The sequence below is a fragment of the Portunus trituberculatus genome, chromosome 23 (assembly GCF_017591435.1).
Source record: "Portunus trituberculatus isolate SZX2019 chromosome 23, ASM1759143v1, whole genome shotgun sequence".
Lineage (NCBI taxonomy): Eukaryota > Metazoa > Arthropoda > Malacostraca > Decapoda > Portunidae > Portunus > Portunus trituberculatus.
The window spans coordinates 5,247,134-5,270,211 of NC_059277.1; the positions used below are offsets into that span (position 1 = coordinate 5,247,134).

At 38.5% G+C, this 23,078-nt stretch overlaps 4 protein-coding genes across 8 annotated transcripts in view; 2 read left to right on the plus strand and 2 right to left on the minus strand.

Annotated features, from left to right (window-relative positions):
- The window catches only part of LOC123507763 (cell adhesion molecule 2-like), a 56,468-nt gene extending 54,998 nt beyond the window's left edge, over positions 1-1,470 (minus strand). The window contains exon 1 of the mRNA XM_045260943.1: positions 1,122-1,470. The gene's annotated coding sequence lies outside the window, so the exon portion shown is untranslated. The remainder of the gene's footprint in view (positions 1-1,121) is intronic.
- A 2,843-nt stretch (positions 1,471-4,313) lies between these two features.
- LOC123507764 (solute carrier family 66 member 2-like) lies at positions 4,314-9,722 on the plus strand. 4 transcript variants are annotated; one of them, XM_045260947.1, is made up of 7 exons: positions 4,317-4,426; positions 5,841-5,950; positions 6,267-6,348; positions 7,678-7,878; positions 8,047-8,183; positions 8,481-8,697; positions 8,932-9,722. In XM_045260947.1, the coding sequence occupies exons 4-7, from the start codon at positions 7,685-7,687 to the stop codon at positions 9,104-9,106; spliced, it is 723 nt and encodes a 240-aa protein (XP_045116882.1). In that variant the 5' UTR covers positions 4,317-4,426; positions 5,841-5,950; positions 6,267-6,348; positions 7,678-7,684; the 3' UTR covers positions 9,107-9,722. The 4 variants fall into 4 exon arrangements, with proteins under 4 accessions (XP_045116880.1, XP_045116882.1, XP_045116881.1 ...); XM_045260944.1 differs by having other exon boundaries at positions 4,347-4,426; positions 5,782-5,950; XM_045260945.1 differs by lacking the exon at positions 6,267-6,348 and having other exon boundaries at positions 4,314-4,426; positions 5,782-5,950.
- Positions 9,723-10,283: 561 nt separating this feature from the next.
- Positions 10,284-17,796, plus strand: LOC123507647 (NHL repeat-containing protein 2-like). The gene is made up of 14 exons (XM_045260711.1): positions 10,284-10,487; positions 10,981-11,150; positions 11,316-11,475; positions 11,573-11,672; positions 12,195-12,360; positions 12,785-12,922; positions 14,101-14,190; positions 14,768-14,913; positions 15,080-15,311; positions 15,865-15,981; positions 16,258-16,326; positions 16,557-16,670; positions 17,040-17,247; positions 17,333-17,796. Exons 1-14 carry the CDS (start codon positions 10,325-10,327, stop codon positions 17,578-17,580), a joined length of 2,121 nt encoding a protein of 706 aa, XP_045116646.1. The 5' UTR covers positions 10,284-10,324; the 3' UTR covers positions 17,581-17,796.
- On the minus strand, positions 16,399-22,951 carry LOC123507649 (tubulin gamma-1 chain). 2 transcript variants are annotated; one of them, XM_045260715.1, is made up of 9 exons: positions 22,686-22,951; positions 21,955-22,157; positions 21,524-21,807; positions 20,962-21,156; positions 20,545-20,656; positions 20,153-20,284; positions 19,838-20,020; positions 19,222-19,463; positions 16,399-17,521 (listed from the first exon to the last, which is right to left on the minus strand). In XM_045260715.1, exons 1-8 carry the CDS (start codon positions 22,732-22,734, stop codon positions 19,254-19,256), a joined length of 1,368 nt encoding a protein of 455 aa, XP_045116650.1. In that variant the 5' UTR covers positions 22,735-22,951; the 3' UTR covers positions 16,399-17,521; positions 19,222-19,253. The 2 variants fall into 2 exon arrangements, with proteins under 2 accessions (XP_045116650.1, XP_045116649.1); XM_045260714.1 differs by lacking the exon at positions 16,399-17,521 and having other exon boundaries at positions 18,089-19,463.
- Between the last annotated feature and the right edge of the window lie 127 nt (positions 22,952-23,078).

Genomic DNA, 23,078 nt, shown 5'->3' on the forward strand with positions numbered 1-23,078 from the left:
CAAAAAATATATAAACAAGGAAGAAAAATTGTAAAAACCACTTACATAATCAACTTCTGAAACTCTAAACATTATAAAAACTCGTCGCTAAAAATCAAAGAAAAATAAAATAACTGAAAAACAGAAAAAAACACACATAATCAAGATATCAAAGAAAACGTCAAGAAAACGAGGTGAGAAGACAATAATGACAATAATAATTTTAGCTCTCTCTCTCTCTCTCTCTCTCTCTCTCTCTCTCTCTCTCTCTCTCTCTCTCTCCACTAACAGAAAACTTATCTATCTCAAAAAATATATGAATAAGGAGGGAAAACTGTAAAAAAACCACTTATATAATTAATTGCTACAACTCTAAACATAAAAAAACTCGTCAAAAATAAAATCTACCGCAAAAAAAATAAAGAAAGAAAAAAAGAAATTACTGAAAAACACAGAAAAAAAAAACACACAATCCAAACATCAAAGAAAACGTAAAGAAAACGAGATGAGAAGGGAATAATGCACTGCCAGCGACTTCGAAGGTTCATTGTATCGACCTCGCCATGACACACTTCACTTGAGTTCGAATCACTTCCCGAACACCATTATCGCCCGAGCCTACCCCGCCCCACACCCGGCCCCGCAATATGAAGCCCCAATTACAGGCCTCATTTCAGCGGCTCTTGTGGTAAAACTGATAAAGTGACGAGGTTTGCCAAGGAGGAGGAGGTGAAGGCTTTTCTCTCTCTCTCTCTCTCTCTCTCTCTCAGTGAAAAGTGTGTGATTTTTTAAGTGTGTGTGTGTGTGTGTGTGTGTGTGTGTGTGTGTGTGTGTGTGTGTGTGTGTGTGTGTGTATATGTGTGTAATATGTATGGACGAAACACACACACACACACACACACACAGAGAGAGAGAGAGAGAGAGAGAGAGAGAGAGAGAGAGAGAGACTTACTGAAATTTAACCAATAATGAGGAGGAGGAGGAGGAGGAGGAGGAGGAGGAGGAGGAGGAGATGAGGAGGATGACATTACAATAACATAACTACCACTACTACCACCACCATCACCACCACCCCCACCACCATCACAATCAAGCCATGCCAAGGTTCAACCAACAGGTGTGTTTCTCTTCACGACACTCACCTCATTGAGACACAGTATTATTTCCCGACCGCCAGTACGCTTCCTCTTGAGCCCCGCAGAGACATGAGGAGGCAAAGGAGAAGAGGAAAATAGAGAAAGTAGATCATAACACGCTAATCACTCTCAATATTATCTACGTCACCTGTTTCTATTGTTAATTCCCTTTCAAAGTTACTAAGTTCATATGATTTATCTATTTGTTCATTCTCGGTTTGATTTTTGGTTTCGCTTTTAATCCATGTGAGACTCGCTTTAGTGTTCAGCCCCACAGCAAGAGGGAAGATGCGTGGTGAGTGCGACGCTGCGGGTGCCAATGGGATAAAGAGCAACGCACGTCCTCTCGTCCCGCTGGCTGCTACACTACTGACGAGTGATCTCCCAGTCCCCGCCTCGTGCGTTTAGAAGAGAGCAGCAACAAGGGTCAAGTTTGTTTCCCTCTGTTTCCCTACATCGGAGTATCATAACGTAAATATACAGCAGAAAAAAAAAAAGTAAAGCTCATAAAAACTGCTCACTTTTGGAACTATACTATAAAGAATATCTCACTTTTCTTTTGTTTTCTTTTAACTCTTTCACGATAAGATCAAATTCGAATGTACGCTCTCTGCTTTGTTTGTATGTGGTGTTTTTTTTTTTTTTCTTTTTTCTTTTTCTTTTTTATTCTTCGCCCGGTGCTTTGATGAGTATTTTATGTTGTCTTCCTTTTCTGAATCGCTTTCATTAATTTCTTTCTGTTTTCCGGGTACACTACACCGATAGGGTATAATGGCAACCTCTCTCTCTCTCTCTCTCTCTCTCTCTCTCTCTCTCTCTCTCTCTCTCCAATGGCACAAAGCGTGACGTCCTGTACTTCTGGTCACTCTCCTCAAATTAATGGAAATTTTAAAGTTTTCTCTAAAATCTTTATCTTAATTACGCACATGAAATAAAGATATGCAAATGTTTAGTAGCTAATATAAATCCCAATGATGACAAATCCAGTCTTGACACTTGGTAAGGGGGAGGAGGAGGAGAAAGAGGAGGAGGAAGAAGAGGAGGAGGAGGAGGAGGAGGAATAAGGAGGAAGAGAGATAAACGTAAATCTAGAAATCATAGCTCTCTCTCTCTCTCTCTCTCTCTCTCTCTCTCTCTCTTTTGAATCAGGGCCGGTCGCGAGTTAGTCGTCGGAATATTGCAAACTGAGCGGCAATGGTCCTCTGCTTTACAGGAAACGCGCTGCCGACGGTGACAGCTGCGAGGGTCATATATATACACACACGCAACTCTCCCGGGAGTGAAATTGAGTGCCGTCACGCTGAAGGATTAGAGCAGAGTGCGTGAGGGAGCCCCGTCACCCACCCTCGCCACACTGCACGGCTCTACATAGGCCCGTGTTCAGGACCACTTCTGCGCCGCGCCTCCACTTCTTTCAAAACACCATAGACGAAGTTACACAAGTTTTCTAAATTTTGTATAATTTTAGTGACAGACTAGTAAGATTTGTAAGGCTCTAGTTGAAATTACAAGTTTTCTTTTTATTTTAGTGACAGACTGATATGATTTGTAACGCCTTACTAGAAATGACAAGGATTTTAAGATTTTTTGGTGATTTTAGTGACAGATTGATAAGATTTTCTACTTTGTTAACAGGGAAAACACGTATGAAAACCTGGCCAATCATCTCCATGGCATTGGAAAACAGTAGTGGTGGAAGAGAGAATTAAAGTGTTTCAGAATTACTGGCTATAGACATTAACAGCTTCTTCTCATCATCGTCATCCTCCTCTTCCTCGGCTCTTTCACTTTGTTTGGGATCGGGACAACGTATCCATGATTTCTCGCGTGTTTTCAAAGGCCATGAGTATATGTAAAAGACAAAAAAGGATCAGTTGTTGAGTTCTTATAGTGCATTTCTTGCTCTAAGTAGTAACAGACACATATAGCTGATTTTTGGCTAATCTTAACCCTCTTAGACAAAAATATAATAATTGTTCATTCTTTTCAGTGTCAGCGCTTGGGTTTGATTGAAGAAGTCACTTTTGCACACATAGCTACAGTTGTTTAGTTCCAAGATATGTTTCCCGAGCTCTTTTAAGAACCCAGTTAATAATATATGTGGCCTTTGAAGAGAGAGAGAGAGAGAGAGAGAGAGAGAGAGAGAGAGAGAGAGACCATCGCGCTTCATATCACGGGTCTCAGTAATATTTCGAGTTCGTGGAGGGAGAGAAATGAGCATATTTCACTTCTAGTTGTATATGAAGAATTAAAGTGATGAGGTTAAATCCTGTATTGGAAAACGTAGCATTGGTTCAATCCCATTGTGGGCACTGTAACATGTAACACGCAATATGATGGTGTGATGATGGATGCAAGGCTGTGGGCGACGCGTGGGTAAATCAGTCTAGCATTTTAGTTTTAAGTTATGAAAGGCAAAGTGACAACGAGATTTGATCAGCTTCGTTCCGGATTACGCAGTGCTGTTTGTCATACGATATTAGTTTGCCACGAACGAAAAGTGGTGTAGTAAAAGGAAATACAATAACTCATAAGTTGGGATCGGTTGTACTGGTAAAATTAACTTTGCTAACTTGTGAACGGCTGCGCCACACACTACTACTGGTGCTGCTGCTGCTACTACTACTACTACTACTACTACTACTACTACTACTACTACTACTACTACTAATAATAATAATAATAATAATAATAATAATAATAATAATAATAATAATAATAACAACAACAACAACAATAATAATAATAATAATAATAATAATAATAATAATAATAATAATAATAATAATAATAATAATAATAATAATAATAATAATAATAATAATAATAATAATAATAATAATAATAATAATAATAATAATAATAATAATAATAATAATAATAATAATAATAATAATAATAATAATAATAACAATAATAATAATAATAATAATAATAATAATAATAATAATAATAATAATAATAATAATGATAATACATAATCACAATAATGTTCTCCTATCTACATTATTCCTCCTCTTTTTTTTTTTTTCTTAACTTCTCACGAATCTTGGATGGGAAGGCGGATTAATAAACTAAATGGAAGTGGCGCTACCTAGATAGAAAATTTCTTTAGTTTCTGCACAAATAAGATTGTTCGTACTCTCTCTCTCTCTCTCTCTCTCTCTCTCTCTCTCTCTCTCTCATTTTCCTAGTTTCTTTCCTCTCGTGTGCTGAGGTGGCAGAGTGTGTGAGGTTTTCTTATCGACAAACTGGCTAAGGGAGTGTAGCATAGTGGTGGTGGTGGTGGTGATAGCAAGCTGGCGAATATTGTAAGTGTGCCTAGCGGTGGTGGTGGTGGTGGTGATGCTGGCAAACTACGAATGTATTGGCTCTGTTTACTCTTCATACTTCCCTCTGCAGATGTTTTTTCCCCAATATCTAACTCTTTCACTGCTCTGGTTTCTTTTTATTAACAAGAGTAGTGTAAAAATGTGTTTGAATAGATACATAAAGGAAAAAGGGACCGATTTTGTATTCCCTATGGCACAGCATAATTTAAGAAACCTGTAGTGCAAAGTGATATATTAATAGGAAAATATTCATCTAGCAGCGAGAGGTTTCATTGATTAGTTTATTCATTCAGGGTGTCTTTAACTAATGAGAATACGCGAGTTTATGACGGTGCAATCTGTACATAAAGTCACTGTGTTAAAGCAATTTCACATGCCAAAACTAAAGATTATCTGAAACACGTATGTGCCACATCGCTACATTCACAAGGCTCTGTTTGAAGCTGCATGTGTTTATAAGTAATTTTTTTTTTCTATATAATTTTATTTAACAAGGTATTTTCATTATTGACAGGAAAGCACTCTTGAGAACATGACTTATTATCTCTGTGGCCTTTGAAAGTAGCTTGGTGAGTGACTGAGTGATGAGGGAGCATAACATTTCTGAATGCTGGCGAAAGGACACACTCCATGCGCGCACAGCCGCACACACACACACACACACACACTCAGCTCAGCGTTGCCAGGAAACCACATCACGGACAACACACGCCACGTTATCTCCTCATACGTGTCCATATCTCATTATCAAACTAATCGCCTCACTGAACTACTCACACGAATACAGAGAGGCAAGGAGGGAATGAGTAAGGAGAGAGAGAGAAATTGCGAAAAGAATACAAAACGTCGTACTATAATATTTTCTCATAATTATGTACTAAACGTCCTGAAGGGGATATTGAAAGGTTGATTATGGTACACTTGTGCTTCATTTTTCATTCTCTCGCATCTGGTAATTTATCAACCACATCTTTACCTCACAGCATGTGACAGTAGACATAAGATAGTTTCCTACCTTTGAAAAGAGGACATAGAAACGTTAAGTCCCTGCTCTTTCCTCTCTATATTCTCCTTTTGACTATATCCATCACTGTCATCTTTAGCTCCCAGTGCGAATGAGTAAACATAACATTTTCTCTCATTTCTCACTCCTTACCCCTTAATCGACTGACTGATTGATTGATTGATAACTTTATTGTTGTAGAACTTAGTATGGGTATTTTCACACACACACACACACACACAAAAAAAAAAAAAGTCATGTTTATCTCCTAGTACGAGGGAGATGACCTTTCCTTAATCCGTTTCCTTTATCTATTCTATTGTTCACCAAGAGGTGGATGCGGTACCGAAAATTTAGCTTACAGCTCCCTTGCGGCCTTGCCTTCAACAGACAGTCCCTCCGCTTGTCACCAGCTGGGCAGTGACAGACACAGCTGATAGGGATGCTGGGTGGCTGGCCTTAGGGAAGCATGTGTACTGGCCGCCTCGGAACACTGCTGGGTGAGTCACAACCACTATGAATTCATTCTAATGTAAGTGAGTAACTGTGAGAGTGAGGGATGAGTAATTAAGCCGAATAATACCAATCCTCGTCTTTGTCTCTGCTGGGATGAACCGCTAACCTCATTTTCCTATTGTTTCTCAGTATTGTTTTGGCTTTATATGGGATTTTCCTTTACTGAAATTAACTAGTAAGCCAATTTTCTTTTGTTTCTCAGTGTTAGTTTTACTTTATAGGGATTTTATTTGTGTTTCCTGGGATGAACTAACCCCATTCCGTGTTTCATTTTCTTTACGGGGATTTTGTCTTTATTAGGACGGACCCCTGACCTCATTCCCTGTTGTCTCTTAGTGTTCTTGCCATATGAGAACACCCAGACGCTCCACCCTTGTTAGTTGTGAGTATTTATGAAGTAAAATCCTGGTGAGGGAGACTTTCATTATCTGTGCCCTCTGCCCCTCCTTATCTCTCCACTACCCAGGCAGCTCAGATTATCTCACCTTCTCCTGCCCCCGTGAGTGTAGCTATTTAGTTTGCTAGTTCGTTGATGCAATGCTACCAAAGTGATGTAGCTATTAGAAAAATGCGTAACTCAATTAGTAATCTCTCCTTTTCCTGGCCTGTGAGTGTAGCTAGTTAGGATGTTAATTAAATATTTGACACAGGTGTACCAAAGTGATATATCAGCAAATGATGATTCAGAATATTAGTTAGCTAATGCAAATGAATAAAGCTCATTAACATCTATCCTCTGGTAGCACAAGATGATAACAAGACTTCCAGTGTGGCATTGATATAAATAGTCGAAAGGCAAATATTAAGGGGTTTGGGTACAGATATTGTATGAATGTGGCATGTTAGTGGTTGTATTAAGGCAAGATGACAAACAAACTCATACCTAATTGTGGTGCTGGAAGAATTTGTGAGCTATGTGTATTTTTTTTCCTGCATCAGAGAATGAGGTTGATAAGATAATAATAATCCTCACCTATTAATTTCCCCACTAATTATTTATTTATCAGCAAAAATATGATGCTTTTTTTTTTAAATCATCTATACAACAAGGAGATTAGCAATGAAATCAATGAAGTGAATTAATTTGAACACAAATTCCTCGGATGGAAGCACAAATGTTGTTTCAGTATTATACCTGTGACATTGTATAGCAAAGCATATGTTCCATGATAGTGTGTGTGTGTGTGTGTGTGTGTGTGTGTGGTCTGGACTCATACATCATGCATAACAGAAAAACATGACTGCTAAAAACAAGCTGATAGACACATGAAGGTTCACTAGAATATTCTTTTTTATGTTAGCAGTAGACATACAGTAGTAGAGACCTATACTGCTGGGGTTTTGTATGGATTTCAAGACTTGTATCCTCAAATTTTCAGTTATCCATGGCATTTCTTTTGAGAATGATACTTAAATGAACCCTTTATGCTCTTTGTTGCCCCTTTGCCAGTGTCTCTCTTTCATGAAAAAAAGAAAAGAAAAGAAAAGTAGTGCTTTGATAACATGAATATTAGTCTTTAAAAATATACTAACCAGTTTTAGCATTCTTTGGTCCGGTGGAAACAAAAAATGTGCTGTACTTTTGCACTTCTGTCTAACAGTGAACAAATTTTTTATGCAAGTAGAGCTGTGATGTTTTCTATGAGGAATGGAAGGCTTATGATAAAGAGAAAGCAGAGATATACATCACTGTACTTTTCATCCTTTTCAGGTTAAAGATGTCGGATGTCAGCTTACTAGACACACTAAAATGGAGTATAGGTGGCATATCATCCCTGGCCATGATGTTTGGGGGCGTAGTCCCTTACATCCCTCAGTACCTGGAGATCCGTCGCACAGAAAACACCGAAGGGTTTTCTCTCTACGTCTGCCTCGTGCTTCTGGTGGCTAATACTCTAAGAATATTGTTTTGGTAAGAGCTTAGCTTGGAATGTTGCATTCTTTTATTCAGTATTTCTGAAAAATATTAAATGACACAATCAAGAGAGGTGTATAATGAAGTGGGATATATGTACTATCAAACTTCAGTAAAATCTTAACTTATTTGTGTGAAGATCTCTACGAGCTTTGTCTCTCACAGGTTTGGCCATTGGTTTGAGCTCCCACTGCTTTTTCAAAGTGTCATCATGAATGTCGCAATGATGATGCTCATATCGCTGTGTGTGTCCATCCGTAAGAGAGGACAGCTCATACATAGCAAAGAACATGTATTTACTGGTAAGTTCAGTGTCTCAGTTAGGGATAAGAAAAATATATGCACTCAGAATGATTTACAACAGTTAATTCATTGGAACTTACATTTTGAGTTACATTTTAGAATTATATTTTGCTTTCTACACCAAGAGCACATGAGATTAACTAGCTGGCAGGTGAGGCACTCCATATATGTACCATGAACCAGTCCTTCCTTGGGCCACCATGTTTTATTAAGCCAACCCAGGGTAGTGGCACACCCAATGGCTCACATAAGACCTGGTGATGCTTGACATCAAAATTACATGTAGTTATTTGCAGATTTTGACTATGACTTCTTCTGGGAGTGGACTGACATGCAATCCTATGTGGAATTCATGCTGACGTTCTCCACGATGGGCTGCCTCCTCATGTACCTGTTCATTGACTCAGCAGTGTTTGTGGAAACCGCCGGCTTCATCTCGGTGCTAACAGAGGCGCTTCTTGCTGTGCCACAGTTCTACAAGAATTTTATCACTAAGTCTACCTTTGGAATGAGGTGAGTACTGCAGATTTTTTTTTTTTTTTTTTTTTTTTCCTGTCGGTTCAGGCATATTTTTTTATGTTCATAGCAAGAGGAGAAATGTAGCAGTAGGAATGTAGTATAGGTGGATGTGTGCAGCCATAACTTTTATCTGATAAGACTGGTGTGCAAAAACTTGTACAGACCATAATGAATCATGACACTCCATCCAACCACAGTGTACTAAAACAATACCTTTCTTCTTTGCAGCCGCCAGATGGTGCTGATGTGGCTAGTGGGAGACACATTCAAGACGGTGTACTTCTGGCTTCGCTCATCTCCGCTTCAGTTTTTTGTGTGTGGTTGCTTGCAAATTGCCATTGATATTCTAGTCCTCGGGCAGTGCTTTATATATAGGAAAAAGAACTCACACCTAATTAATTGAAGGTGTTTGAACATAAAGACAGCTTTTCTATTAGTTCATTCCTTGATACATTTAGAAGAGTAAGTTTTCATATATTTCTCTCACCTTGATTTTAAGAAAATACCTCAGAATCAAATGTAACTGCCTCTAATTTATCTATAGATCCAGCAATCTCAAATTTTCAGGTCTTTTAGCTTTGTGACTCACATACAGTGTTTAAATGAGTTTTAGTACTTACAAGAGTGGCATGGAAATTCAAAAGTTAAAATACAATACACATACTATAGAGCTTTCTATATGGTAATGTATGTACTGTATTACTCTTGAAATATTCTTTTATATTACAGAACAAAGGTATTTATTTTTTTTATGCTTATTTAATTTTATAGTTAAGTTAAAACCTGCACAAGTGCCTTTCCCTCTTGGGAAGTATACACTGCCTCCATTCGACAACAAGTAATAAAGCCATATCAGGTTGTATCTACTACGGATGCCTTATGAGATGTTAGTCGCGTCCTGAAAGGTGCTGCACGTTTGTTCCTGGACGAGTTGTAACCAGTAGGATAATGACTAAGTGAATGCTCCATTGTTGTTTTTATAATTAGGTTGTACTGTGTCCAGTAAAGATTTTATCTTTTATAGGTTTATTATTTAACCTGAGGGGGATGAACAGAGTCCATTAAAACCTGTGGTGCAGGTATAAAGATCAGAAACACTTAGCCCATGGGTACATAGAATTTTTGTTCCCTTGTGTATGTATGTATGCATATATATATATATATATATATATATATATATATATATATATATATATATATATATATATATATATATATATATATGATAGTGTTTTGTGTTAGTTTTGAGTGTATGATTGCATGCATACATAGCGTACATTTGTTATTTCCATAGAGAAATTCCTTGTCAAAATGAAATTTTCCTTAAATTTCCCTAGATTTTTACATTTCCTAAAAAATGTGTGTGTTGCAGAACAATTAGCCTATCGAATGCACTGACACCTAAACTTTAAAAGACAGAAATTTCCATTCTTTTACATTGTTTTATAAATTCTGTAGAACTACGTTTAGGTAAGAACGATTAAGCTTAAAAAAAAAAAAAACACGAAACAAAAAAAAAAAAAAAAAAAAAAAGAACTTAGGACTAACATAAGGCGTGCCGTTGTAAAGGCTACATGTCAGTAAACTTATCTTGATAGTCGGAGCAAAGTAAACAAACCCGATGGAGTGTCCGGCGAGGAACGTGGGTGAATTAACGCTGGTGTGCATTGAACTGGCTGCTGAGCTAGAGGAAAAAGCGACCATAGAAGATAAGGAGGCATGCATCGTGGAACACATAACTCAGTACAGCCGGGAGAAGGTGCACATGGTGGATTTTGACAGCGGTGAGTCAATGTCCTTTTCGCAGCAAACCCGTAAGGGAGGAGGGAGTTTTGCTGCACAAGTCACCACATAGTATATCATGTGGTGACTCATTTCTTCTTTTTTTAGGATTCTCATACAAATATCTCATCTTAATGCGGGTCTATTGGCATTATGGAAATAACTCTGGCCTACCAATTTCCGGGAAGTCTGTTTCTTGGTGAAGTATCGAGCGTTTTTATATCTCGATCGACGCAATCTCATCTTAATGCGGGTCTATTGGCATTATGGAAATAACTCTGGCCAACCAATTTCCGGGAAGTCTGTTTCTTGGTGAAGTATGGAGCGATTTTATATCTCGATCGACGCAATGAAGGGACTAACAGATGAGATTAATAAGCTTCACGAAACCAGGCCCTTTTCAACCAAGATTTCAGATGAAAACACTAACATTATTTCAATATTATCTAGTGTTCTCTCCCAGAGCAATAAACTAAATGTTCCTCTCCTACCCAGGCCTGGAGTGGTTCAATGTGACACGACCCCTGACTGTTGAGGATGATCTGCACGGCCGCATCGCTGTACTAGACTTCTTCACCTATTGCTGCATAAACTGCATGCACATCCTACCTGATTTAGAAGCTCTAGAGGCCCTGCATCCCCCTTCTGATGGGGAGGTGTTAGTGGTGAGCAGTAGTTACTTGTGGTACTAAAGGCAGGAAAAATTGCTTCAGACTGTTCCACTAATTGCTTTAGAAAGAAATATTCTAGCAGCTTTCATTTTCCTGGCCAAGATAAAGCACATAAAGTTAAATGAAAAGATATACCTAATTAGCGTTTATCGTTCTCAGGTTGGCGTTCACTCTGCAAAGTTTGAGAATGAGCGACTCTCGGAAAACATACTGGCAGCCATTAATAGATATGGCATCCACCACCCAGTTGTCAATGATCCCCAGGCCAAGATGTGGATGGCTCTTGGTATCACCTGCTGGCCTACCCTCCTTATACTGGGTGAGACAATGCACACTTTAAGATTACAGTGTCATATAATGAGGAAGAGAGGTTAGTTACGTGTGTGGTACACTCACATTAATGTTTGTACTTGCAGGTCCTTGTGGTGAGCCTCTGTTTGTTCTGGTTGGTGAGGGGCACAGGGACAGGCTTCAGCTCTATGTCAACACTGCAATTAAACATTTTTCAGGCTCTGGGTAAAGTGACTCATGCAGTATGTACATGGATGCCATTCCTTAACTACTGATGTGTTATTGAGTTTTTCCTGAACAGAAATGCCTTACATTGAAAGGTCTTTGTGATATTTCCCCCATGCTCTCTCTCTCTCTCTCTCTCTCTCTCTCTCTCTCTCTCTCTCTCTCTCTCTCTCTCTCTCTCTCTCTCTCTCTCTCTCTCTCTCATATCATTAACTGCTATATGATTGCTTACTTTACCTATAAGATATGTGACAAATCAAGTTTACACTCCTTCCAAAACCTTGTGTGTTTCTTGCTTATTGGATTATTCTTGTGTGTATTGTGATGCTTTATAAACATATAGGAATCGTGGTAGGAATACAAGCTCAGTCCTAAATGCATGAGAAAATTAGAATGCATAAACCATCTTCCATTGACAGTGTTGCTCTACTTCTATGTCCTCAGATAGCAAAATTATTAGGACAGAATAGATGACATTAGGTATGGTACTATTATAACTACGATTATTATACTTTCCCACAGGAACCTCAAGAGAACCCCTGTGCCCATAGCTCCTTCAGAACACTGCCAATCGTCAAACACTATTCTCAAATACCCTGGCAAGGTTGCTGTTCACCCAAGAGGACTCATTGTGTCAGACTCTGGCCACCACAGACTCCTCCTCACTGACCACCAGGGGAATGTCATGGTATAGGCATTGTTTTTTTTTTTTTTTTTTTTATGTAAGAGGGAAACTAGTTAAGGGCTTATAAAAAAAAAAAAAAGGGGGCCTATTTTTGAATGCAAGTTCCCTAAAGTAATTGGAAAGAATTAGCTGAAAGACCAGGACAAAGATCTTAAAACCTCCCTCTTAAAAGAAGTCAAGTCATGGGAAGATGGAAACTTTGTATGAACTATAAATGACTTATTACTTGTACTCAATTGATATGTGATATTAATGTAACTGCAATATTTTCTCTTGGCCATAATTCTTTTTCAATGCAAGAAGGAGAGGGATTTAATTTCTTAGCTTAGTAGAATTAATTTGTGTAATCACATAAGAATTAATATTCTTTTCTCTCACTTGGTTTGACTAAGTGAGTATTAGTTAATCTCTCTCTCTCTCTCTCCAGCAAGTAGTTGGGTGTGGGGAGTCAGGTCACCAGGACGGCCACTTCTCTTCAGCCAAGTTCACCAATCCCCAAGGAGCCATCTATCACCATCCTGACACTATTTATGTGGCTGACACAGGGAACCATCGGATTCGTAAGGTATTGAGGCTTTCTGTTCATATGTCATGCCAATTTTTTTAATTTTTTGTAAAATTACGGGTGTGAAGTACTAATAATTAAATATAAATGACTAATAATTTTCTGCTTATGCAAATATATATATATATATATATATATATATATATATATATATATATATATATATATATATATATATATATATATATATACACACACACAGGGTGGGGCGTGGATACTTCCTGATTTGAGAATGAAATAAAAACCTGTTCACACTTCACAATTCTTTATTCTTCTTTTATGCCTCTCACACAACATGGGAGATTTACTTTTACAGTTTTAAAGACAATATCTTTTAAATGTCCACCTCCATTGTCAATACACTGATTCAGACGATTTCGGAAGCTTTGGTCTACTCTTTCCAGCATGTTGAGCGGTATATTGGCTATTTCAGTTCGGATGGCGTTCTGTAGGTCTTCCAGAGTCTGTGGACGGTCGTTATAAACCAATCCCCACAGGAAATAATCACAGGGGGCTAAATCAGGTGAGCGCGCAGGCCAGTTTAAGTCTCCTCTCAGGGAAATCAGTCGGTCGGGAAAAGCTTCTCTCAGGAATCCCATTGAAATGTGTGCAGTGTGGGGCACACACTGATTTAGCCCTCTGTGATTATTTCCTGTGGGGATATCTCAAATCCCTGGTTTATAACGACCGTCCACAAACCCTGGAAGACCTACAGAACGCCATCCAAACTGAAATAGCCAATATACCACTCAACATGCTGGAGAGAGTAGACCAAAGCTTCCGAAATTGTCTGAATCAGTGTATTGAAAATGGAGGTGGACATTTAGAAGATATTGTCTTTAAAACAGGGTAAAAGTAAATCTCCCGTGTTGTGTGAAAGACATAAAAGAAGAATAAAGAATTGTGAAGTGTGAACAGGTTTTTATTTCATTCTCAAATTGGGAAGTATCCACGCCCCACCCTGTATATATATATATATATATATATATATATATATCAGTTCCCTGGTATTAGTAAAATTTCATTCTTCTCTATCAGTCCTAAATGGTTGTTATATTAATATTATGGTTTATTGATGTTATTATCTTATCTTCAGCACTTTTATATGAATTGTCTAATGGTCTTTTTTATTTTGATATATTATAAGTGCTTATTTCTTGACTTGTGTAATTCCCCAGGTGGACATTGCAAGCCAGACAGTGAGCACCATTGCTGGTACTGGAAAGAAGGGGACAGACCACGAGGGTGGCAATGTGGGCACTGCACAGGTGTGTAAGGACCAGTGCTCACTCCTCACTGTCCTTCCTCCTCCTTCCTTCTCTCCCTAACTTGTGCTGTGGATGACTTGCTGCTATCACCCCAGATTATCTTCCTTAACTCTCTGATTACTAAATATATAAATTTTTTTAGTAATTTCTCTTAGCATAATATTCTGTATAATTTTAACCATGCTGAGTGCAGATCTTTATGTATTCAGATCTGATTATCCATAGATGATCGGAATTATATTAAGTGTAAAAATTTAAAATATGAAAAATTTAAATGTTTTTCCAACTTACATTCTTTAAAAATACTAGTGTTAAGGTATATATATATATATATATATATATATATATATATATATATATATATATATATATATATATATATATATATATATATATATATATATATATATATATATATATATATATATATATATATATATATATATATATATATATATATATATATATATATATATATATATATATATTATATTTCATCATTATGCTATAACTGACTGTATATTGTTTATACAGGGAAAGCCCTTATTATATTACTTATTGCATCATCAATCCCCAGACTATTGCATCTCCATGGGATGTCTGCCTCACCAGGAGTCTCGATAAAACACCTGATGAGACCGAAAATCTCCTACTGGTGGCCATGGCGGGGACACACCAGATCTGGGGAGTGTTTCTGTCAGAGGGAAAGTGGCACAAGGGGAGGTGAGGGCTTTGTCAACACTTGCACTCTTAACACTTCACATCCTGGGGTGAGTAAGTAAGGAAGTAAATTAATAACAAATTATTGGGGTTAATATCCATCTTTTCTAATCACAGCAGGAACTTTAGGTGGAATTAGAGGGTAAAATTTCAGTGTTCTGTGTTTCAGCTCATATAAAGAAGGAACTGTGGTGAGACTCGCAGGCAGTGGAGCAGAGGAGAACAGAAACACCTCCTATCCTGCCCGTGCTGGCTTTGCACAACCCTCGGGACTTGCTTGCTGCCATGTGGCGGGAAAGACAGAACTCTTCATTGCTGACTCAGAGAGCTCTGCCATCAGGAAGTATGACCTGAAGGACGGGAGTGTGAAAGCAGTGGTTGGTGGGGCTCGGGACCCCCTTGTGAGTACCTGGCTTGTTTCACTGACTCATTGGTTTGCTTTTTTAATGTATTTGATCTTTGTAGCTATCTGATCAATATTCATACTTTTAGAACTACTCAGTGCTGTTGGTGTGAACAAGTTACTAGAAATGTGAAGAAATATCTAAACATTTATTTACCCTTGACACCATTGCTGAACACAAAAATTATACTATAGCTGTAGTCGTACTTCAGAAAATATATGCTGCTGTGACAAAGTGAGCTCAGATCCTCTGACCCATTTCATGCCCTTCTTTCACTGGTTCCTTTAGAGTCAAAGGTCAGTGCCATGTACAGTTCACCAGTTGCTGTCTGTCTTTTACATCTTTCTTTGTCACTCTTATCCTTTTGCAGTTCTATTATTTAATCTCTCCCTGTCATGCTTGCCCTTCCTTCCTCTCACATCCTCCATGTCCAATTCATATCCTTTAATAAATAAGTGTGTTTCATCCCAAATATTAAAAATATGTTTGTTTCATCCCAGACATATTCAAGTCTTATTCAGTCATTGATTGTTGCATTATGCATCTCCAGGACCTGTTCGCCTATGGTGATGTCGATGGAAAAGGTGTTGAGGCAAAGCTTCAGCATCCCATGGGAGTAACATCAGTAGGAGAAGCCATCTATGTAGCAGACTCTTATAACAGTAAAGTAAGACAGCAACTCCACATCTTGCCATCAAAGCAAACACTTTTAGTGAATTAGTGTTGCCTATAGTCAACTGCTTGTCTTAGTCTGATGTGGTGAATTTTGTATATGTTATTCAGTATTTCTTAGACTTCCTTACTTCACATTTTGAAAGTGTTGTTTGTGCATTATATTCATTGTAAATTATCTGTGTATCTTATCCATTAGGTGAGGTGATACATATTTTGTCTGTCATTCATCTATTTTGGTTCTAATAGAGTTCTGTACCTTCTTTACCAGATCAAGGTCATACAACCAACTGGCAAAACCTACACAGTGTCTACGATATCTAGAACTGACTCTGCTAAAGTATGTGTGGTTGATTTCATTAAACACACACTTATTAATCCATCTGTTCATGTGTTACATACATATTTGAATTCCTTATTGTTCAAGTATTCTTTATTAAAATTCTCTAAAACTTTTTCTGAAATTATGATAGACATATATGGTAGCATAGTTGTATTCAGTTTAAATATTGATATGATCCCAACAGTCTTAGATCACAGCATAAAGCTTTTCTTGGGTCCTACTTTCAGCTGAATGAGCCTGCAGGGGTGTGTGCAGCTCCTGATGGCTCCAGTCTGTATATTGCAGACACCAATAACCATACCATTAAGATTCTGTCCCTCACTGATCATTCTATATGTGAGGTAAGATTATCGTTGTCACAATTTTGTTCAGTGTTCACATAATCCCTTATGATGGTGGGCTGCTCATGAGTCTCTTGTAGTTTGCTTTGTAATAGATTTGTTGTCCTTTTCAGTAATTTAGTTTAACATCCTTATTGGACAGCTTATTTGTGGCTTCCACTTTCTTTGCAGTGATAGTGCTAGATGCCCTCTTCCCATGTGTTCATCATTCTTAAGTCTTCCATTGCATATTATCTTTATTGAACTAAGGATACTTCTTATATTCTCCTCCTTACATCTTTGTCTATATTCTCCATCCCTCTCAACTCCTCTTCCAAATTTCAGGCACTCAATTGCTTATATTAGTGGTGCTGGTTCTGCTCTTTCCAGTTCCCTGTGCTGATGGTAGATGAAGGAGACAGTTCCAGCCAAGACTTACTGAATGGCAATATTGAGACAAGTCTGGAGATGGAAGAGGTGGTAATCACTGTCCCAAGTGAAGGGGCAGAGGAAATCACCTTGCAGATCAAGCTGAACCTTCCTGAAGGTGTTTCTCTTAATGATGCAGCTCCTAACAAGTGGAAGGTTGAATACCATGGTGAGTCTTGTGATTAATTAATTAATCATTATAGTTTATATTCTCTCTCTCTCACTCTCTCTCTGACATAACTTTATCTTCTCAGATCCAAGCCTGGTCCTACCAGCCTCCCAGGGCAGCCTGCAGCAGGGCACTGAGCTCAAGGTGGGCCTTCCTGCAGCTGGTGATACTCCAAACCGTGACTTGACCCTATCCTGCACAGTGTTCCCGTGTCTTGCCAGCGGTGTGTGTGTCATGGCCACCATTGCCAGGTGTGCTGTCAGACTCTCACACGCTGAGGGGGAAGTGTCCACCAGTAAGGAAGTCCCCATCAATATCAAGATAAAGCTTTAATATTTCAGAAGATTTTTCCCTCACATCTCAGCACCAGGGAAATTTGTACTGAGAAACATGTAGTGTACTAAAACTACATTGTGGCTAAAACTACATTGTGGATTAACTCAAACATTTGAAGGTATTATGTACAGTATCATTGTTCTAACCATGTTACCATTTAATCGTTTATATAAAAAATATTTTATATATATTAATAAATATATATTTACAGCCTTCCAATCTTTTAATTTTTTTCTTTGAATTCGAGCTCAGTGTCCTTTAAGCTTTTCAGCTGTAATATATTCAGACTCCTCAATAAAGCACTTCTCTTTTAAAATGAATTGAAGATAATGTCTCTAATTTTTACATCCAGCATGGTCGGCCATGTGAGATTGCTGGCTTGGTATATATGTGGCATACCATATTCTCTCCATTACCCAAGACAAACCAACATTATCTTACTTGAATAAATTATACAATAAAACACCAAGCTTATTCAGATCCATGTAGGGTATAAAGAGAGTTCTTGTTTTCTGTTAACATGTTTTCTTATAAATGACCACCATCAAACCAAACCATATGATCTGAGCAGACAGTTTTGACACAAGAAAGGATAACTTTTTTCACAGCCATACTCAACTGGCATTTCATCACTCAATCAACAACAACTAGTGCAGCACAGAGGGTTCACATGGCTGGGTCATTGGAAACTAGTGTTCCCATAGTATTAGAAATTAAGAATTAAAAGGCAAAATGTGTTATTGGGTGCTCAAGACATCTAATTTTTTTCTTGTATGTTAATTTACTTTTCACTCTGATGTATCTATATCAAGATCTATTACATTTTGCAAAATTTTATTTAAAAAAATTTTCATTCAAATTCAAGGCAACCAATAAAACACACTTCATGAAAGCAGTTTGATTTAGTCAGTATAGCTTATGGAATGCAATGACCCTGTAACAGCACAAAAACTCATGTGGTTTATAGTTACAACAAACTATATACAGTATCCTCTTGAGTTTGTGCTTGCTCTCTTCCAAAGGAATAGCTTTTACCTTGAGCATCACAAAACTCAAGGATTAAAAACAGTGAAGACACTCATGTGAGCTGTATCTAGAACTTTAAGTGAGTGATTTGTCCAAACATCTGGAGTGGTGCTCTGTTTGTTCAGGCAGGATACACTTATGACACATAAAAGAATGCAAAGGTCATTACAATGTTAATATGGTCAAAGTTACCATTGTTAAACTAATGGTGCAATGTCTCATGTTTTGAATCTATCAGAAATGCATCAGAGGATTGGGCATGAGGGAAGTAGCTGTATCTGGTACCAAATGAGTCACAAACACCATGACACAAGTGGAGACTGGTTGCCATGCACCCCCATCCCCCATAGAGACAAGAGATATTTATAGTGTGTGATTGAAAGCTCTAGTTCCTTCCACTGAAATTATAAAGAAAAGAAGCTTATGCTGTTCAAACTACAAGAAAAAAATAGACTGACACACACACACACACACGCACACACGCACGCACAAACACAAACACAAAGCCAAAAAAAAACATTAAAATTTACACATACATAAAGTGATAGCATAAATAAAGTAAAGATCTGTGCTAATATGGCAATATGGAACTTTAACTCCAAACAGCCTGACCTCTGACAAACAACGAAGACTGTACGGCAGGTTTAGGTGTCCATTGGGCCTTGCTTTAACCCCCAAGAGAGATAGTCAGGATTGGTGGCTGCCACATACTCATCCACCAACAGCTGCACCACCTCCCTTGACTGGTCCAATTCATCCAGACTCTCAGCAAACATGTTCTCCTTGCGGAACTGCTCCAGGAAAGCCTCACGTTTCCTCAGTTTGTCGTACTGCTTCAGCGTGCGTTCAAAGAGCTGGTGGAGAGAAGTGGCATTGCTCTGATTTCTCATAAAGATATACATGAACTGGTGTGAAATGTATCTGACATCAGGCCAAGGGAGAAAATGTAAGATACTTTTTAACACATTCCATACTGCTATGCTATTATTATTAATTTATTTTTATATAACAGATACTGGTCAAAGGGAACAAGGTATGAACAAAAATCCTTTATGAGTGCCAGCCCCTAAAGACAAGTCAAAAGAATTTTTAAATTGGAGGATAAATATCTTGAAAGAAGATAGAGATCATGCTGGTACAAAATTACTAATAATACTCAATGCAACAGCACCAACTACACCCATGCTCCAGCAGCACCCTCCCTCTAGAAGCATGACCAACAACTTACAGCAGAGATGTTGGTATGGTTGGCCAGCATGAGGCCAGACACTCTATGGGCTGACTGAATATATGGTGATTTCTTTGATAGGGCCACTTGGATGGATGCCGGCCCCCAGGGAATGAACTGAGCCATTTTTCTCTCTCTAATTCTCTGCAGGGACTTGTGAACTTGTGTTGGGTCAACTTCTCCCTGAAAAATTAAGTTCTTATGAGGAACACTATTGAATGCTAAAACTTTCATCACAACATAGACACAGTGCATGCCTGGTCTATTCAACAGATGAAGGTAATGAGTGAAGGTACTTGGGCATGTGTCAGTCACCTGGATGATGTTCAGAATGGAGATGTAGCAGTGCTGGGTGTTGCGGTCCAGCGGTGTGGACACCATCATATTCTTAGGCTGGAGGAGTCTCCTCATCACATCCAATACTGTTGTCTTCCTTACCGATGCCACCTGCATGATCAAAGAAAGTCTGCAATATTAATTTTATCTATCCATATGTTAAATATCTATATCTGATGCCAGTTTCTATAGGAAGGATAACTATAACTGGTGAATCTCCATCTATATATTTGTCCTTACATTCTCCACTCATTCTACTTTCATCCACATGCTCCAGTAGTGTTTTTCTCTTAACTTCACTACTTGCAGTTATTGCCGTTGCAACTACAGTACTTAAACATACATATACTGCTTGCCCTCTCCAGCCTCACCTCCTGGTCTGTGGTGAGAGGGGTGAAGCCAGTCATCAGGAAGTGAAGTCTTGGGGTGGGGATGAGGGGTGCAATCAGGCCAATCAGGTCATTGTTCATGTATGACGGATACCTGGAGTTGAGAAAACATTCCAGTAAGTTTGTGGGAAGCTTGCACATACTTTCAAACATTTAACATACATATCTAAGGAGGTGGAGGTTAAGAGAGAGAGAGAGAGACAAAAGTGTTATGAGGTGAGTTTATTCAGCAAAACTAGTCATAAATCTGCCTCATAATACCTTTGTCTCTCTCTTGAGCTCCACCCAAACTAGTCAGAATCTCATCATACATATTGATACATAATGACAAATCTGCAGGCAAACATTTCCTCATCTGGAAGACTAAGAAAATGTGCATTGCCTCTAGCACCCACATACCTCAGAGTGGCTGTGGACACAGACATGATGTTGGAGACAAGGGAGTTGATCTGAGAGAACGTTGGGTTGGTGATGTGGAGGCGATCTGAAGCAATACGGTTGAGTGCTGTGTTGTCCAGCACCACCACACAGTCTGCACTTTGGGTGAGGCGTTTCAGAGTCAGCAGGGAGTTGTACGGCTGAACCACCACATCACTAATAGGGAAGAAAGCATTTCAGTAAGCATTCAGACAAGGATGTTCATGAAATCTACTCCATTTTTGTATGTATTTGCATTGGGTGAGGTGTATTTCAATCATCCTAGAAATTAAGATCAATATAACTGGGTAAAGTTATGAAATGTATATGCATCGCTTCACAGGGAAAGTAAATTTTCAGAATCTTAGTTAAGTTAGCTATTAAACAAATTTCCTCATTTTTCTCTGCCTGCCTTTAATCTTTTTAAGATTGTGTTTTGAAATACTTGAATTATGCAGCAATATTACTTTGAATTCATATATTATTTTTGTCTTTGACTTTAATTTAAGGTTATTAAAAGTGTGTCCCATGTGGCAGCACCCACCTGATCTCATCCTGGTTAGGGAACACTGAGTACGTCTGCACCAGTTTTTTGGGGAAGCGATCATTGAGGCGCTCCAGGATGTATGAGCCGAGGCCAGAGCCTGTGCCTCCTGCAATACTGTGGCACAACACAAACCCCTCCAGGCTATCTGACCCATCTGCCTCTCGGTCAATGATGTCAAACACTTCATCATAGATGCGCTCGCCTTGGCTGAATCCTGCCGCCCAGTTGTTGCCAGCTCCTCCACCTTGCTTGGACATGTAAATGTTCTCTGGATTGTACAACTAAAAGAAAATATGTAACAAAAGTTTAGTAGGATTGTCATATCACTAATATTTCTGATTCCATAATAAAAAATTAGTCCTATATAAATTTCTTTAATAAATGTTTTTTGTTTTCAATATGAAGGTTGAGCCATGATAGAAGCTGACCTTAGCATAGGGAGAATTCATGATGGTGTGAATGACCCGAGGCTCCAGGTCAAGCAGTACAGAGCGGGGAATGTAGTGTTCATCGTCTGCCTGGTAAAAGAACACATCCTTCCGGTCTGTGCCCTCTGTGGCATAATCCTCCAGTGTCCCTTCAGGAGATATCCCATGCTCGCTGCACAACTTCTTCCAAAACTCAAACCCAACTGGAAATAATGAAATGCTATGGTAGTACCTGCCTATCAATACAGCAGGCTGACATTGTGTTTTCAATCATATTTACAAACTTTCCATCATTTATTTGTGTATAAGAAGTGAAGCATCAAAACCACATCATTGGAAACTGAGACTCTAGAATGTGACAGTGACGGGTGGCACATTACTGTAAATGCAGATTAATCAACTTGATTATTCAAATACCTAATACCTTTATCAGGTATCAAGATTTAAAGGCACCAAACCTTAGCCTAGAAAAAACTAGGCTTTGGTTATTACTTGTAATATTGAAAATGCATTGATGGCTTCATATGATGAATTGGTTTTGATTAAATTTATTTAGTTTAATGATTGCAATGTTGATTTCTTCATTTTGTAGATTTGAATTTGAAAAAAGAATATATCGGCCAGGAATAGATAAGGTTTTCAGATTGGAAGGCCAGGGTTATGTCCACATAATCTTCTGGGCGAAATGACATAAAAAGTAAGAAGACAAGTAATAAAGGAACGTGACTCACTCTGGTTGCCGCACTGGCCCAACTGCAGGGTGATGATCTCACAAGGCATCTTGCTCCCTGCTCTCCTCGCCGACTCACTGATCACCTCCCGGCTTGAACCACTCACACAAGCTCCTCGGGGCCAAGGGGCAAACTCTTTTTAGCAATTGTGGCTCCAGGACCAGTCCAAACGTGAATCCACCGCCCCACCTTCGATTTGTTTACGTTTAAATGGCGGGAAAAGTGGAGCCGCCTCGGGACGTCTGCTGATACTGGCCAGACGAGAGGCGTGTGGCGATTCGTGAACTTCTTTCACATCATAAGTTTGACTAAAGTGAAAACAATGTGAATTTCTTATCAAGAAAACTAACTGGAATAGACGTGCTAATTAGACAGGGATTAGTACACAGGTGA